The sequence below is a fragment of the Mesoplodon densirostris genome, chromosome 3 (genome assembly GCF_025265405.1).
Source record: "Mesoplodon densirostris isolate mMesDen1 chromosome 3, mMesDen1 primary haplotype, whole genome shotgun sequence".
NCBI lineage: Eukaryota > Metazoa > Chordata > Mammalia > Artiodactyla > Ziphiidae > Mesoplodon > Mesoplodon densirostris.
The window spans coordinates 103,182,995-103,201,896 of NC_082663.1; the positions used below are offsets into that span (position 1 = coordinate 103,182,995).

Here is an 18,902-nt window from a genome sequence, read left to right on the forward strand (position 1 = left end):
ATAATATAATATATATAACATATGTATTATGCATCACTGTGTTCTTACAACTAGACCACATGCCTCTTGAAAGCAGGGACAGTGGCTTCCACTCCTGTGCATCATCCTTGGAGTCCAGTGCTGTGCTGAGCACAAGATAGGTTCTCAGTAGACAACCAGTTGAGGCAGTCTTATGAAGGTTCCTCTTTAGCCATACTGTGCCTTAGGTAACAAAAGTACTATCCATCAGTCAAGCCAACATTCAGAAAAATTAATTTTACTCCCCTTATATTTTAATGTGTGCTATTTTTCTAGTATATAAATAACCCTGAAGGAAAACAGTGACATTTATGTTTTACACTTTTGCTCTAATGCAAAGGAACATATTACACGTTTCTAATCCTTTGAAAAACAAACGTTTATGTAAGCCTTTAGAGAGGGAAGTTTAAAAAACGTTTTTTACCCTTAGCCGTCAGCTCTTAAGTCAGTAGTATTTGCCACAAATTGTTACTATTAGGGCATGTTTAAGAAACAGCATCACATAATTTCTTAATTCATTACCCAGAATTAAATCTCACATTAAGGTGGGCTGTATGTTGTCTGCTATTTAGGGTTGTGTTTCACTCATCTACACACTCACTCCAGGCAGTCACTGTGCCTCTGCTTAAACATAGTCAGGAATGGGGGTCTCACTACTGCTGGGAACAGCCCTTTTCTGTTTCAAGTAAGGCATCTTGAACTGGGGTACAGAATGTTTAAAGATCTTTCTGAGATGCAGAAGTGTAAATGCCCATAATGGGTATTACTATTGAAGGAGCATGGAGAAGACTAATTGCTATCCAAAAATCTGCATGACTTGTGTATTATAAACCCGAGAAAACTCTTCTCAAGAGGAGCATATTATAGGCTCTATAGCCTATACAATTGGGTGTACCAATTGCAAATGATTAGGGAAAGATCGAGAACAGTCAGCAGAAAGTCCACGATCTCCACAGCGTGGAGAGGCAGCAGTTTCAGAGTCACTCATTCCTGGCTTTGATTCCTGCCTCCAGTACTTAGCAGCTTTGAGCAATTTACTTTTGTCTCTGGTCTTGTTTTCTCATCAGTGACATAAAAATGATATTAAGGATTAAATGAGGTTACATTTATTAAAGCAAAACACCAACACAATGTCTGGTTCAAACTGGTGTTAAACAGTAACCAGTATGAGCATTATTATTGTGTTATCACTATATTATTATTACTGTTATTAGTATAAACTCAAGGGTGCCTGTTTGACTGACTGCAGTTGACAGTGAGGTAATGGATGTTTCTTAGGGAAGAAAAATGTGGTGTGGGGACTCTGAGCTGGCTACCTGTCTTAAGAGGCAACTGGGGATAGGGGGTTTAATAGGAAGTGTCAGCCCCCAAACTCCACCTCCCCTCAGTGGAATTGCAAGGTCCAGCTATCCTACTTGTTTACACTGCTGTAAACCTCTTACACATACCCTTATTAAAAGGGTTGGTGGGTACGTAATACTGATCTCATCCTTATGTAGGTAAAATACCAGCTAATTTCTTATCACTCTAATCTGTATTTTTTGGTCAGGCCAGTATTGTCCAATTAAAACAACTCTTCCCCCACCAAAAGCCCTGAAGTGCAGTGTTTGCTAATTTCCATGGTATAAGTACTCTCAGCATACCCAATTTCAAGCTTCCAACGTGCAGTCACTGAGCACAGAGTTGGGAAGAGATGTGCACAGTTGCTCAAGTCAGAGCAAGCTGGCTCCAGAGCACCACTGGGTCAGAGTGAAGCATGTGTTGTGACAGTACAGGATACGATGATTGACAGAGAAACTTACAAGCAACTAGAATAGAGGGAAAATTGTTCGTCTTCAGAATGGGCAACAGAATTCATCCAGAAAGCGATTACTTGAGCAGCGTGTTTCAATGACGTTTTTCTGTCCTTACTCTGTACTCTGCAGTCATACTTAGGACAGAAATCTTTTCCTAGCCTCTTGTGCCCAGTTGGCGGTTGGGTGGGGTCTCCCTAATGACTTCCAAATTATCAGACTGTTTCTTTAACCAGTAGTTTAAAGATTTGGTCTTGGATGTAATGCCCATGTTTATAAAAATGTCTTCCTTCCTCCCTTCCCTTTTCCCTCCCTTGCTTCCTTCCTTCCTTCTTTCCTTCCTCCCTCTCTCCCTCCCTGTCTTCTTTATTCCCTTCCCTGTGGCAGCACAGTATTTTCTATCCTCTCTTTTGTAATCCTAACAACCCCAAGAGATCATCAGAACAGGTCATAGTATATCTGCTTTGCAAAAATGGTAGAGGAATTAGAAAACTGCTATACTTCATAAATCTCTATCATGTTACTAATGTCAAAATATATAATTTTGAGGGCTTCCTTGGTGGCACAGTGGTTGAGAGTCCGCCTGCCGATGCAGGGGACACGGGTTCGTGCCCCGGTCCGGGAGGATCCCACATGCCGCGGATCAGCTAGGCCCATGGGCCATGGCTGCTGAGCCTGTACATCTGGAGCCTGTGCTCCGCAACGGGAGAGGCCACAACAGTGAGAGGCCCGCATACCACACACACACACACACACACACACACACACACACACACACACACACACACACACATATAATTTTGACATCAAATAATGTCATATATAATAACAAAATATAATAACAAAATATGTAATTTTGTTATTTGGAAATCTTCATGGTTATTCAGACACCCTCACTTCTTTAATATTTTTTATGAGTGGAGAGGGTCATTTCAGCCTCTGGGTACCTTTCTTTTGCTGTCACAAATTTAATTTTGTTCTCTCCCTCATTACAGTGCTATAAATACATTTCTGAGAACTTTTAATGAAGTGATGATGCCTAGCACTTTCTCGTTATAGTTAATCCCCAGAGATGATAAAACAGAATCCTCTTGAGAAGCTGTTTTGTTTCCAGCAGCTCAGCGCTGGAGCCAGTAGAATTCTGTTACAGACCATCTCCAAACTCTTAGGGTGAGGGTTGTGTCAACGTAGTGAATTAGAAAAACCCAGGTCTTCTCACTAAAGACTTCTTAAAAGTTTTTCAAGTGCCTAATGACTCAAACTGAAGAAGAAGACGTCTGAGCTCACTGATTTGCCATTTACCATGAAGCCCTCTGCAGATGTGCTTGAGATCATTGCTTGCACCCTTCTAATCCTTGCGAGCTTTGTTGGAAACATGTGTTTATTTTATTCTACAAGGAAATGTATGACTGGGCGTTTAGAGACATCCTTTCTTCTGATTTTCAGTCTTATATTTGTCCACCTCATTAAAAATTTGGTGGTGAATGTCATAAAAATAGTTTATTCTTCTGGTTTCATGTCGGATTCAGCTGGCTGCAAAGTTCTACACTTCATGGCAGCCCTGACGACTTCCTGGCCATCTAGTTCATGTTACACTTTGCATTGCTCTACCACCAGAAGCTTTACCAGACTGTCCAGCCCTTGAGTGAGCCTCCAAACCCAGACCATCAGAAGCATTCCTTGAAGGTGGTTTCTGCACTTTGGATGGCTGGTGTGGCACTGTACCTCCCAGCTTTACCTTATACTAGAAAATCAGAATACCTGAATGCAGGAAATGATACAGACCCCTTGTCTACTAACAGGATTCACGTGGATTGCCTAATTGACTTTGGAAACAAGCAAGTAGAGTTTTACTATGGGAAAGTAGTTGAGGTTCTGATTGACAGTCTTCCTTTAGCCATCTTAGTCTTTGTTTCTGGATGTCTTTTCTGCTTTCAGAAAGAAAGATGACATATGGTGACATCTGGATTAGAGATGGTGATTCAGAAATTGAAATCCTAAGAGGGGCCAAGTTTAGTATTTTATTAATGTGGCTGATCACTCCACTTTGGATTTCTCATTTTGTCTTTGTCTATTTCTTGAAAGACTTGGCAGCCTGTGCCCTTTTTCCAGCTGTTCTCACAGCCCTCTCTTCAGGCTTCTCTGCTCTCAGTCCTTTCCTGCTTATGCTGGTGAATTACAAAATGAAGTTGATGTCCTTCTGTGATGCCAAAGAGGAAAAACTCACACCACAGCCTGCAAATGTTATTCTCTCTCCATATGCTTACTGGGAAAAAGCTCTGTTTTAGTCTTTGGGAAACAGACCCTATCAATGGAAGGTTCAGCTGAAGTCCCCATAGGCCTCATCAATAGATATTATAGTTTCTGCAAGAGGTACTAGAAGATTGACACCTCCTCAAAAAAAAACTTCTGAGGGAAACTGTGCAAGAAGATATATGAACACAAGGTTATTGTAAGTGGAAGAAAAACTAGTCATCTCAACGTTTGTTATTCTAGACAATACCACAGTTTTTAGTGTAGAAATTCTTGACTGACTCAACAGTGATCACAGCCTGGAAGTGAGCTCAACAAACAATTGATTAAGTATTTACTCTTTGTAAGATACTGTGTTAAAAAATAGCATATTGTGGAAACTGAGGATCACACATCCCAGCTGAATTCCTAAAGGTACTTAACAGTAATCTTGTGTTTTCATCTTATGTTTTTCTTGAAATGCTTTGACACATACTGGAAATGTATTAGTTAAGTGTGCAATGTTCAGTTTTGCACTGTCAATTGTGGTACCTCATCTAAGCCAGAAATAGATTTTGATCACTTTTCTTCCTCTAAGTATCTTTAGTAAATTCGGGCTAGGTAAAAGAATTGGATGAAAGAATTAGTGCTTGCCAAATCATACCTGTGTGTATGTACAGATGTGCAAATATTTGGTTACTACAGACATTTAGCCTACTCTTCTTACTTAATCACCTAAATATCAAGCTATACTCCTCTTCAGAAAAAAAGGGATATTTATTTTACAAAGAGTTTATTTCCTGTTTTGGTTATTAAATTAGTACATTTTAATTGGAAGAATTGATAAAATATCCATAATAAGCTTTTCTGAATTTGGTTTTAATAAAAATAAGCACATTATAATTATAATTTAAAACACATGACCAGGATTTTATTTTTTACAGTTAGCCAGTGTAGCCATTTGAACTGCTTCAAATTCAATGATTAATAATTTTAAATATCTTATGATGCATACATGTTGTATAAGCATTGAATTTTTAAGCTAATTCTTATTCAATTCTTGTATTTTTTCATTTTCCTTTTATTAGTAGACATAGGATTTACTATATTGTAGTTCTAGTGAATGGATATTCCTAAATAGAGATTCTTGCTCTGAAAAGGCTGCATCTAAAATTATAAACCTGGATCTCATTAACAGGAGAAACTTAGAACATCTTTTTTTGCCATGAAGTGCTACCGAGAAGGGAATTTTTAAAGTAACCAAGGCCCAAATTTTGTAGGGTTTGGTAGGCCAATGTCTGTCCCTTGTATAACAGCACTGGGAATTAAAATACACACACACACACACACACACACACACACAGACTTAAGACCTTCTGAGGTTTCTGGGTGGTCTTCATGGGAAACGCTTAGTTGAGTCCACTGAGGAAGTTTAATCAGAAGGGCACTAGGCATGGATCCTGTATAATGAAGTTAACATCTGTGGAGATGGAGAATATGGGGAAGAGGTCACCATCTTTTAATTAAGTGCAGATGTAGCCAGGGCTGGGATCAGCCATTGATCTTAGGTAGTAGTTCTCAAATGGGGTTCTGGGACCAGCAGAATCAGCATCATCTGAGAACTTGTTAGACATGTAAATTCTCAGGCCCCAACCCAGACCTACTGAACCAGAAACTCTCAGGGTTGGACCCAGCAATTTGTTTTAATAAGCCTTCTGGTTGATTCTTTTGCAGGCTGAACTTTGAGAACCACTGGTCTAGTGTTACTCCGAAGTTTAATGCTCACAAACGATGAGAGGTATAAGAACGAATCCAAGATAACTGACTCCTGATGTAGTCTTTAATGCTCCCATGCACAGTGCTGTTTTGTCTACTTCTCTCTAAAATTTGAATCAGGATTGTCATCTGTGCTGCATACATTCTCAATAATAATTGCCAAACAAATCCACTGTAGAAATCAAGCAATCTTTGCAAAATCAAGAGTAAAGCATGACCACTTCAGGTGCGCCAAAAATCTGAAACTTGGAGAGTTTCCGGTACATAACTGGGTAAGGGATCCAGTTCCATAGTTCCTTTCCAGAAGCCAGTGCAGGACATGGTTGGCATATGCCCAGGCTCAACTTCCCAGTGCTAAAAATGTTTCCTTTTCCTTCCCGGATATTTTCTTTTTGTTTGGGCCTCATTAGGTCATAGTTTTGTCCTTGTGGAATTGATAAGTTTTCATCTACAACAGAGAGTAAATTGTATTCTCACTGAATGAACAACATTGCAGTTCGCTTTTTAAAATTATTCTCCCTTTAACTCTCTGGCTCTCTCTCTCTCTTTTCCTCTCCCTTAACCTCCATATTTCATTCACATTCCTGGTGGGATCAGGATGGCAGATGAAATAGGATAAAGGAAGTTCGACAAAGGTTGTCATGGTAGCACCTTGGAGAGGGGTCAGAGTTGGTCAGGATGGTCCTGAGGTCCTGGATCAGGACCGCACAGAATGTCTGACTTAGAAGGTCATCTGTTCCTCCTTTCCAATGCAGGATTCTCATCTTTCTCCCTCAGAATATCTCTCCAAACCTCTAAAGGAACAGTTTTTTGCTGGGGTGGTTGTGATCTTATCAAGGAACCCATTCCATTTATGCCATTATTAAGAAGTATTTGCTGCGACTGGCATCCCTGAAACTTCCTCCAAAAAGTTCCCTACCCTTGAAGGCAAATCCTCCTTTTACCCGATGGCTTTTTAGATTCTTAGAGAGAGAGAGGAGTGCTTTTCTCCAAGTTAGTTAGTTCTCCAAATTCTCCATATTTCCTTAACTATGTCACATGAGGCAGAGTTTGCCAGCCACTGGCTGTCTTGACTTCCTTGCTCTGTCTTGGCATATTGTGGTTTGCCTGTGGCCTTCTTAAGTCGAAGCATCCAGAACTGAAAACAATACATATTTCCTTGTATTTACATGTGTTTATATTTTTTTCTATTCTACATTCATTTATCTTCTTTTGTTCAGGCACTGTGAGCGTGGATTCTTCCCTTCCTCTTCCAAAAAGAATTTTAAATATTAAACTCAGCTTTAAATCACTCACACACACACACACGAATACAAATTTAAAAGTACCTTTGCCTCAGGGCTTAAAAACTAAGGTCCTTTCAGGTTCTAAAGTTCTGGTATAAGTTAGTTCATTCTCAGTGACAGATTTTAGAAATGATGAAATAACCCCAAATCATTTGCAAGAATTTTAAACTACAAGCTAGGGCTCACAGCTAAAATGACCATATTTTAAACCAAATATACTTCAATTTTTTGAAAAACTACAAAAAGACCAACCTTTATAGGGTTTTGTCAGAACAATCCTGATCTCTAGACTGAGGCTCCCTAGTACAGTGGTATTTTACTTGCCCTTTCAATAAGACATAAGGAAAGATGGTCATAATCAAATTTTCTTTGAAGATGAAGTTGAGGTATTAAATCAATTGACTATGGAATACAATGCTTTATTGGCCAGTTCACAGACACCTGTGGATAAGGTATGTTAGGTTCACAAAGGTCTATACACTTTTCTTTAATGATCCTCATGCCTATACCATTCTCTTTAGACTCTGCTGGAGAGAGGAAAGAGCAATTTGGAGTTATGGTCTGTGAACACCCAAAGCAGTACAATTCAGGACTGAGGATGCCAATGGAATTCTGGCCTAGATGGTTCGGAGCCACGGCCATGTTTCAGAACAGTCTAGGGGGGTAAATCAGAAGAGCTCTGGACTTGCTATCGGGAAGTGGTTTGTCTGAGCTGGCTTTGCCCCTATTTAGGAGTACATAACCTTGGCCGACACATTTCTGAGTTTTGCTGTCTTCAAAGTAGGAAAGATATGATTGCAAACTGTGATAGACACCCTCTGCCTCCCTCTCACAGAGTTGTATTCAAGAAAGGTAAAAAAAATATTTAAGATGATTTGAAAAAAATAAAATGTTTGATATGGGCAAAGTGTTACCTTACCCCTGCACTTATGGCAAGCTGAAATAAGGGAGCAAGGCAGACGTATCACCAGAAGCCCTGTGTGTGAGGCAATCACAGAACCTCACTGAGCCTTGGTTTCCTTACCTCCACAAAGGAGATTGTAAAGATATTTGTCTCCCAGTCTTTGTGAGACACACAGGAGAGAGTATACATAAAGGTGCCCAGACCTAGCCCCTGCTATGAAGTTTTGCTTCACAAATGTTTGTGAGCTTTCAAACAGGAAATGCAGCTCCCCTTGCCCCCAAGCTGGAGCAAGCTCAATATATTACGTACATTGAAGTCTCCTGTTTGATAGCAAATACTCGCTTGTACTTTCTCCAAACATGCCAGAAAATTTGATGTTCCAACACGTGCTCTGTTTACACTCTGGCTTTGGAAATACTTTCCTGACTGCTGTGCTTATCCATCCACCCTGGCCATCACCCTTTAAGACCCCTTTTCTGAAGCAAAAACAGCAACAGGTGTTAAATCAATGTTACCCATTCTTCTGGAAATCCTGCTTCAGAATTCTCCCCTCCAGGCCTTTGCCCGTGCTGTAACTCTACCTAGAACACTTCGTCCTGCCCCTTTGGCTCCCTCACCATTTGTATCCTCACCCTTCAGCTTTCAGCTTAGACCTCACCTGTACCAGTCACACTTCCCTCATCTCCAAGGTCTAGGTTAAGTGACTCAGGTTCCTGTGTATTTATTTGTCTCAGCAGGAACCACAGTATACATTTTTTTGAATTCGTAGAAAACATACATTGTATCTTTTATTATTTAAATATTGATTGCATTCTTCTCTTCACGGAGGCATATTTTTTTAACATCTTTATTGGCGTATAATTGCTTTACACTGTTGTGTTACTTGCTGCTGTATAGCAAAGTGAGTCAGCTATACGTATACATATATCCCCATATCCCCTCCCTCTTGCCTCTCTCTCCCACCCTCCCTATCTCACCCCTCTAGGTAGGACCACAGTATATTGTAATGGCTTATTTTCTTGTCTATTTCCCCCTTGTACTGAATGCCGCATACTGGCGAGGAGATTAGTGTTGGTCTTACCCAGCATGTACATGCGGGAATATTCCATAAATGAAGAAGGGGATGAAATCTACACAGCTTGTGCTTTTCCCTTTTCTCCTCATATGTACTTCTTGGCTCTCCTTCAGTTACCTCTTTCCAGTAGAAATTTCTTGCCTCTATCATTTTTCTGCTTCAAGACTAGACATTTAGTGACTGCCATGCTTCTGGCCGCTGTTGAATCAAAGAGTGAAAGAAACTGAGTCCAACATTTGGAATGAGTTGCTTTCTTGCCAGCCAAGCTACTGAGCCAACTGGGGACATTTCATATATTCCACTTTTTTCCACCCAAGCCTTCCAGTACGTAGTTTGTGATTTTTTTTTTTTTGAACTCTTGTTATATGAAAGAAAGTTCAGTATCTATGTGTAGGCTTTCAGACTGAAAATATATCCCAGTACAAATTTGGCCAAGTGTGTGTGTGAGGGTGTAGGCAGCTGTTGTGTTTTCCCAAGTGTTGGTGAATTAAAGAGTAAAGAAAGAAGTTGTAATGCAAATCAACCGAGGTTACCTCATCACCGAATGTACCCTGCTCATTTATTTTGACAAGCCCAACTTACTTTTAATTACCAGGCCTCCTAGTACACTGGTAAATGTAGCAATAGTGACTTTGGCAGAAAAGGAGAAATCTGTGTAACATGAGCCTTCAGAATGAGTCCATGCTGACTCTTTATAAATTGGAGTGAGGCAATTCATTTTAAGAAGAATTTCAGTAGAGCAATTTATGTGATCTGTGACTGTAGTGAGCCTTTTATGAGCCAAGCATACCAGACTGTGTACATTAATTGAGGGTAGTTTCTCAAAGAAATTTTGTCGGCCACTCCAAGCCATTACCCAACAGATTTTTGTAAGCCTTCATTTGGAATTATTTTCAGAGTCAGTTTTCAAGTCACTATAAAAAAAATTTTAAATGTCACCTGAAAATCCTAATACTAGAGGGGGGAGGCTATTTCTAAAATCGATGCCTACTTTTTATTATTCAGTTGGACTCCTAGTTACTTGGAGCTTTTTCCTAAATTGAATCTTCTCTTGAAGGAAGCAGTTGGGCCATCACTGAGGTCACCCATGAGAAGGTGACATGGTGTTGATAGACCTATTAGGGCCAGAGCCTCTACTGTACATTTTAATAGGCACTAGAGGGACTTCTGTTCTTGGCAATTTATCAAAACTCTGTGAGAGTAGGAAAAATCCTACAGGCATTATGCACAGTTGACGCTCGTTACTTCTTTGGTCTTTTCCTGCTCTAGCTGACCTCAATTTGGAGTTTGAGTAAAGTTTCTTCCAGTGCCTTGGGGAGAAGGGGTGTGATGTGTCATCAATAGCTTCTACATGGCATTTGGGTCCTAGCCACCTAGCCCTGTGTCCTCACATTCTAATATTTGTATTCTTTCCCTCCCTATACATTTTTCCTACCCAAAGTAGTAGAGCTAAGCCATTGGAAAATGTTTCCTTTCCCTTTCTCTGCTTTCCCACCCCCTGCCCAATCTCTACTTTCACCTCTCCCTGCACTTAAAAACAGCTTAAATGCATGACATACGTACTTCAGTGCATAACAAATTAAAACTTGCCAATGTCAATGAAGAGAAATTAAAAGCCCAATTGAGCTTGAAATGGAATGATTTCAACCAGTCAACAGTACCTGAGGTGGACAGCTCTTGTAAGAGGTGTGCTGAGGGGAGAGGTGTGGCAATACGGGAGAAAGTCCTCAGAGAACCTGGGTGGGAACAGTGACTGCAGCTTGCAGGCACAGGGCTGGTGGGATGAGGATGCAGTACAAATTTATAAATGACTGGGCTCTGAGGTCCCAGAGGGGTCCAGGGCAACAATGATATGTAGCAGTAAAAACCTCATGTAAAGGCTTTTAAGCTGGACTGCCCCTTCTGGGGAGGCTGAAAAATATTTTCCACTGAGGTGTCAACCCACTCTTATCGGCCTTGAGCAGGGTTGGCCTTCTCACATCCAAGCTGCCGGGCTGGCCACGTGGAGGATGGTCTCAGTCTTTTTCTGGGCTTGTCATTGGCACAGCTTCCACCCTCCCCCCGTCACAATAGTGAAGTGACACCGTGCAACTGCACAGTGCCAATGACAACAAGGCAAGGACCTCTTCTTCCTCAGGTTGTAAAGTGAAAGAAATGTAATCCCCGCCTCGTAGCATTTTATTATGTTTGTGAAAGTTTTCTTTTTCTAATACTAAGAGATAAAATGGAGGTTGTGGAAAAGCACAAATTGTAACATGCTGGTAGTTTATTGGTAAGAAATTTCGTTTTACTGCTGGTGTGGTATGAGAATTTAAAACAATTGTAGAATACAAATTCAACATTAGAATACAAATGAAGGAAATAGCGTTTGGCAGAAGACACCAATAAGGAAAGGGAGGAGGATGGCACTTCATGTTTAATACTGGATTCCTTTGAAGGGTCAAAGACTCAAATGCCCCCAGAGCCAGGCAGGATGTGTGGATGAGGAGAGCCGATGGGGGGTGGGAGTGGGGGGGAGCTGGGGAGCACGCGCCCCGTAGACAGGGCAGCTGCAGCTCAGCTATAGCCAACTGTTATCATGGGAAATGCAGACCTGTGCTCCCAGAGCTCCAGATATTTTTTTAAGTGAAGCCAGAAATCTAGAATCTTATGTGAAAGCACCAAAGGTCTACAAGTTGGCAACAGAGTCAATTTTTTGGAAACACTGCTAGGGCCAAATGCATCACATCTGTGGACCAGACTTGGCCCCTGGGCCTCTGGTCTGTGCCCTCTGTAGCTGTTCATTCCATCGGTGCCTGTGTGTCAGTCAGAAACGGGGGCTCGCTGGGTCCCACTCGCTGGCTCCCACTGGGTGTGTGGGGTGAGGCAGTGCCTGAAGAGCACAATGAGAAAAGCACCCACAGCCCAGCTCAGTTTCCTTATCATGTTGGATTATTTGCAGCAGCTGCTCTAAACCTGGCCTCATCCCCTCCAGTCACATCCCAATTCCTCAGAAGGGAGTGCTCGAGGGTGTTATGTGCTCAGTGGAAGGGCAGATGGGGAAGGAAGAGGCAATATAATGATCCTTGGGACAACCATGGACTCACCCTCCAGTGCAAAGAAGCAATTGATGTTGGGAATGTGGCCAGGATTGGTGAACCACAGGGATTTCTGTACCTTATAAACGAGGATGAAATACTTTCGAAGTGGCACCTTGAAAGAAAGAAGCATTGAAACTAGACAAACGGAATTGTGTTGTAGGTAGAATAAGGCATGTTAAAGGAGATGGCCACGTATGGGAGTCCATTGGGAAGTAAAGGAGAATCCTGTATGCCTTGGACCACTTAGTCTGAGGCTGGACCATCCAACCCACTGAGATAAATATGACCTTCCTATAATGGGCTGGCACTGCTGTAACTCTTCTGCTGTTCTGTAGAATAAACAATCTCACAACCAACCTCCAAGTCCAAATATAAAGATTCTGTGCCTTGGTGTCATGATTTATATTATCCACTGGATATGTTCCATTAGAATGTCTATGCTCAAAGGGAAATTGCTCTTCATGTTGTTAAACACACCTCAAACAGGGACTCAACGATTACTTGTTAATATGCTTAGTTAAGATATGTCCATTTGCATTTTGTATTTAGTTTTGTATTTCCATATATTTAGAGATCCGCTTGGTCCCCAGCTTTGACTCATGTTTTTCTACTTCATCTCGTGTTTCCATGTTTGTGGTGATACTGCTCTTGTCTGTATCCCATCCTGACACCCAGAATCATCTTTATGTTCACCAAAGCCTTGGGAACAGTCTATAAATCAACAGTTCATTGTGGAGTACAGATTTAGTGAAAAGAAATTGGATTGGAAGAAAGTCTGTTAGTTGACAAGTTGAAATCCAGAGTCTGGATTGTCTCAGAATCCACCAGAATGGAAGAGAAAGTTATTTTGAGTAATTTGCAAGTATGAGTGTGCATGTTTTTCTCTGAAAAGCTTTGTGAGGCTTAGAGGAAAAGTGATATATTTTTGCACCAAGAAATTTGTTTAAGAACCGATTTTTATATTTCTATAAATAATAAAATTTAATTTAGGTATCAAATACAAATTGGTTTTATTTTAAACTTTACTGTGATTTCAGAAGAACGTTTAATATTTATTCTAAATGGATAATCACATTTGTACATGGTAGTAGCATCCTAATTCTTTTTTAGATCAACTCCGTATCCACTATAATTAAAAATATGTAAAAATGGTATATGCGTGTGGGAAGGGAAGGGAAGCACTGAAAATTGAGTCAAGTCATGGGTTTGAGGTATGGAACGGAGAGTGGTTTTCCCCCTTTGCTGCAATTATGCTATTTTTGTAAATTTTTTAAAAACCTCAAAATGAGAAATCAGTGCCTTCAGAGTTAGTTTCCTTTTAAAAACTAGGTATTTTTACATTCTTGATCTTATATCGATAAGCTCATTTTCATCAGCCTAGATTTATTTTCCCTTTCCAAGAATGTACTCCTTACTCTTTGGCAAGGTACCCCTTCCTCTTTGGCAAGGTACCCCTTCATTAGAGATCCGAAAGAGAAAAAAATAAATTATTTCGGATACTCAAGTCTGAGTACATAAGACAGTTTTTATAATAAGAAAGACAAGTTACGGGAAATGGAATCTTTTTCGATATCTGAGAGTTTGCCCTGCGGAAGATAACTGCACCCCAAGGCACTGCCAGGAGATCTATATTTCTGTTCCTGACATCTGTAGGTACCACTGCCACTGCCAATGGTGATGAGGATAAGTGATGGGAAAATGAACTGGGAGGTGATATATCTTCCTTGACAGATTTAAAGAACTGCCACAGGCAGCCCCAAGGCAAGTGCTGACTGAGGACATTCTGGCGCCTGTGTCGGGTCACTCTGGCATCGGCAGGAAAAGCTGTTAGAAGCAGGGGGCGATGCAATAACTTTGTGGTTTAAATCTCTACTTAGATCCTTTTTTTGAGGGGGTGAACTGGAGGTTGTACTACAAATTCTGAAATATCCATTATTGTTGGTAAGTTAGTATCTGCCTTGTCCTTGTGTTATTACCGTGGAGATCCAGTATTCATTACTCCATGCCCAGGATCCAAAGATATGCCCACATAAACATTTGAATATGGTTGTCCTAAGATTTCAAGGTTTGCTCCCCATCCTCGAAGCCCCTGCGTTCACCCAAGGTGTAGTGGTAGATGTGGGCTGGGTCGATCTTAATATTGATCACAAGGGGAGAATCTGACCTGAGTTACTTGCTCTGGCAAAGACACACAGGCACAAATGCAATACAGCGAAGGACCATGGCTGCTCCCTAGGGAGCCTCCGAGGGAGCCTGGAGGAGCTGTACTTACTGCTTCTGGAGAGCCAAGCTGGGGACATTCAAAGGGAGGAAGTGTGCTCAAAGGCAGCCCTTGCACCCAGTGACTTTTCTCACTTTGTCTAAATATAAATGTGAGTTTTGGTTATAAAACAGCTAACCGTTTTGCTTTTCTTTTGTGCTTCTGTCAGGTCCAGGACTTTATAAGGATTTGACCTTACTCAAAATGTGCAGAGAAGAATGATGGAAGCCCCTGAATACCTTGATTTGGATGAAATTGACTTCAGTGATGACATCTCTGTAAGTACTGCTACGAGCAAGCAATGCTTTCAGGAGATTCTGCCTTCATCTGTATGGGCTCCTTTCTCTGTTTGTAGTCTGTATATCCTAAACTCTTCCAACCACGTTTAGAAATTGACAGCAAAAATCCTGCCGTGGCAGACAAAGTGTGGCTCGGGGGCCTCCTGGACCAAGAGTGAATCCCACTTAATTTTGTGTGAGCTTGGGTGAGAAAGACATTTAACCTCACTGGGCTTCCCCTTCCTAATCTGTTTCACTGTTGTCAAAATTATTCATTGAGTACATTTATAAAGTGCCTGCATATGGTAGACACCTTCATAAATTTACTTAGGTACAAAATTAACCCCATCGATGTTCATCTCCTTTATGTGACGGGCTGTGCCACAGCCAGCATGCTGTAGCATTCACAAGGACACAGACTGAAGGTTGGCCAAGTTATTAACTTATGAACAATAAGAGCTTCCAGTCACTGGAGCTTTCAAAACACTTGTTGGGAATACTGAGGAAGAGTCACGTGTTGATAAAGGACAGGACGGGCTGACCACTGAGGCCCTGCTTAATACTGTAATGCTGTGGGCTGATGAGCTTCTTAGTTCCCACAACACTCACAGACTTCCTGCTGCCTCCAGCCTAACTCCTGGCAGCTGAGTGGATGGTCTGCCTGCCCTTTGCTCAGAGCTGCTTGTGACTTACCCTGGGCCACGTGATCTCTTCTGCCAAAAGCCAACCAGCAAACCTACTCGCCTCTCAAACCCTAGCCCAATTGTGCTGACTCTCAAGACTGTGATGAGAAGGTTGCTGTTTCTGAACTAGCTATGTAACTTTTCTCCCCAGGACCTCCAAGGGTACACTTTCTGACCTTACTTTCCATTGATTTCTCAGTTTTTGGTCACCACTGGCAATTGTCTCAAAAATATAAGCTTTAAGGCACCTCTGACAGCAGTGTTATTCTTCTAATTTACTCCTTACCTTGAAGTAAAATATGCATACTCTATGCAAGAATTGGATTCCTGGGATGCGTTTGAAGAATCACCTATTTAATGGATGAATCTTCCTACCTTTCCCTATTTGTGAATTCAGCCTTTCCCTCCTTCAGCTTCCAGACAGCTTTTACTAGTCCTCATTAAGGCTAATGTGAAGTGTCATTAAGACTAATGTGAAATGAGTGGTCTCTCTCTCTCTCTCTCTCTCTCTCTCTCTCTCCCTCGCTCTCTCGCTCTCTCTCGCTCTCTCTCGCTCTCTCTCTCCCTCCCTCCCTCCCTTTTTAAATCACTGTGCTTGACTTAAATGTGGATCATAGCATGGTTCTTTTATAAGCACTCCCCTCCAGCTATTTTGAGCTGGCTGGGGAAAAGCAAGAAAAGTGAATGATGATGTGAGAGGCGGGGATAGGGTGGAATGTGTTTCAGAAAGGGGCATATGTTATGATTATCAATTCAGGGTAGCTCTCTGAGCCTTGATAATGAAGTTGCATTTTAAGAGCATAGGCTTTGAAGGCACCAGTCCGGGCTCCAGCCTCGTTCTGACCTTTGCTGGCTGGAACACAGTAACTTCATCTCTCTGAGATACCCACCTCATTTTTAAGATTGTTTTGAGGATTGAGTGAAATAATAATATATGGAAAGCACTTATCTTGGCACACAGTAAGTTGCTCTTAAAAATGGTAGCTTTTGTTATTATTTCAATGAATACTACAATAATATTTATATGACCAATGGTGAAGAAAGAACTCCAGGGAAAAGACCAGGCATCACGTCAAGACTTTCAAAAAACACAATAGAGCAGTTATATTTACAGAAGAATCATCTGGCAGCAGCCCTTAATTTAGATGAATTAGGAATCTCCACTTGCAAGATAATAAAATATGTTAAACAATAACTGAAGCTGTTTAGCAAATTGGGATTCAAAATTATGCAATAGTTGAGCTTCTATAACCTGACCACTCAAACATAAGTAAAGATCTCCATCTGTAATTGTGTAACTGCACTCAAACTTCCCCCCTTTAAATAGATTCCTATTGTTTGTATCTTTAACCTGCATTTAAACTGAAATCAGGAAGGAAAAAAAATGAAATTGCTTAGAATTGTTAAAATAATGATAATGGTTAACATTGAGCACTTCCCAGGGGATAGGCATTACCTTATTTAATCCTCCCAACAATCCGTGAAGTAGGGAATATTATTATCTTCCTTTTACAGATGAGGAAACTGCGGTGTGGAGATGTTACATAACTTGTCCGGGCTCACCCACCTACTTAGAAGCACTGTCTTTGGAATATCAACTTTTAGCCCCAGTACTTGGGTCGGCTTTACCCATCGCCCCTGGGGAACATTTAGCAATACCTGGAGACATTTTTCATTGTCATACCTGGGGAGGTATTCCTGGCATCTGGTGGGTAGAGAGCAAGGATGGATCTCAACATCCTGCAATGCCCAAGAAAATCCCCTACAGTGAAGAATTATCTGGCCTAAAATGTGGGCAGTACTGAGGATGAGCAATCCTGGTCTATTTTAATCCACTTAAAACTAAAGAAACTCTACTTTACCTGGGAACCTCTGTAACATGGTAGATTATTTTATAATAGTTCCATCTCATCCAGGTTCAACACCTTAAATGTGTCAGAATCATATTGCTCTATATAATGTCTTCATGGGAAAAGCAGTAAGGATAACCTCTAAAATATTGAAATGATAGGTCTCAGCCTGTTTAGGTAACCTAGGAACGATAAATTTACAACTGCTTTAGGAGCTAAACGGAGACAATTCAGATGCTAACACGGGGGAAAAAAAAAGAAAACCACGCCATGATGTGTTCAGTTTGCTAATTCACTGGCATGACAAGAAATGTAGTCTCCCATAAACATGCCTGTGTTGTTAGGATTCTGTAAACCTCCTTTTCTGACAGCCCTGAAGCTTCTTTCCTGGTGTAGTGGCAGGAGGGGGAAGGAAAATGCACAATACATTTGAAAAAGATGTTTACAAAAAAGATGCCCGAGTTTAAAACTTCTCTTCTTACTCTCCAGCCATAGCCCTTTTACATATTACAGGGTTTCTGTTTCATGATTTTCCCCTCTGGTTGTGAGCCTGGCTCTTGTTTTAATTTAAACACAAGCTGTATATTGGTACAGAAAAACAGCTAGAACTGTTTCTTTGCCTTTACCTAATGAAACAAAACACAGAAGGCAATCAAATTATTTTGAAGTTTCCCAGACTCAAAAATAATGCTCATCTTTTGCAAAATGCAGAGTTTAAACTATACATTCTTGTAACCCTGCCATCTAAAAGGGCAGAACATTGTGCAATAACTGAGGATCAGTGTAGGAGAGATGACGACACACATAAACATACGAGTTCAATGTTGGGCTTTTCTGTCACTGCAAATGTGTTTACAGATTTCCTTCTTTATTCCTATGGAAGCCAGATCTCTCTGTCTTAAAAAAGAGAAATGCTCTGGAATATTATTTTACCATCGGGTTCTTAGCAGATATGATGTATTTTTTTCTAATTTATTTATTTATTTATATTTATTTTTGGCTGCGTTGGATCTTCATTGCTGCACTAACTAGAGAAAGCCCGCAAGCTTTCTCGCAGCAAGCAGGGGCTACTCTCCGTCGTGGAGCGTGGGCTCTAGGCACACGGGCTTCAGTAGTTGTGGCTCACGGAGTCTAGAGCACAGGCTCAGTAGTAGTGGTGCATGGGCTTAATTGCTCTGCGGCATGTGGGATCTTCCCGGACCAAGGCTCGAACCCGTGTCCCCTGCATTGGCAGGCGGATTCTTAACCACTGTGCCACCAGGGAAGTGTCCCCCATGATGTATTTATTTTATGAAAAGAGACCAATTTGCTGTCCTCAAAAATAGGATTATACACAGGACTGAATAAAGCAGAGGCCAAACCACAGATCCACTGCAGCGCTCCACTCGTGAGCCATCAAATGTTGGCCATGCCATGCACCGACTGAACTCTTTAAACACTGGTCCTGTTTAAGCCTCACATCAAGTCTGCGAGGCAAGCCCTATTTTTATCCCCTGTTTGGCCAATGAAAAAATGAGGCTTAGAGAGAGAGTCTGACTTTCACAAGGTTACAGGTAGATAAGTGGCCGGGCCAGGATTTCAATACAGAACTGTTTGACTGTGTTACTCTTTCTCTTCTGATCAACTTGGTTGAGTAGAATCATCTCTGGACCAGTCATCTCACCCAT

General features: G+C 41.1%; 1 protein-coding gene and 1 pseudogene across 3 annotated transcripts in view; both read left to right on the top strand.

The window, feature by feature from the left end:
* The window catches only part of SNCAIP (synuclein alpha interacting protein), a 155,415-nt gene that overhangs the window by 66,334 nt on the left and 70,179 nt on the right, over positions 1 to 18,902 (top strand). For all 3 annotated transcript variants that reach the window (XM_060091888.1, XM_060091886.1, XM_060091887.1), the window contains exon 2: positions 14,594 to 14,702. In XM_060091888.1, coding sequence (XP_059947871.1) covers positions 14,643 to 14,702 — 60 coding nt within the window. In that variant the 5' untranslated portion in view covers positions 14,594 to 14,642. The remainder of the gene's footprint in view (positions 1 to 14,593; positions 14,703 to 18,902) is intronic.
* On the top strand, positions 3,115 to 4,099 carry LOC132486821 (uncharacterized; annotated as a pseudogene).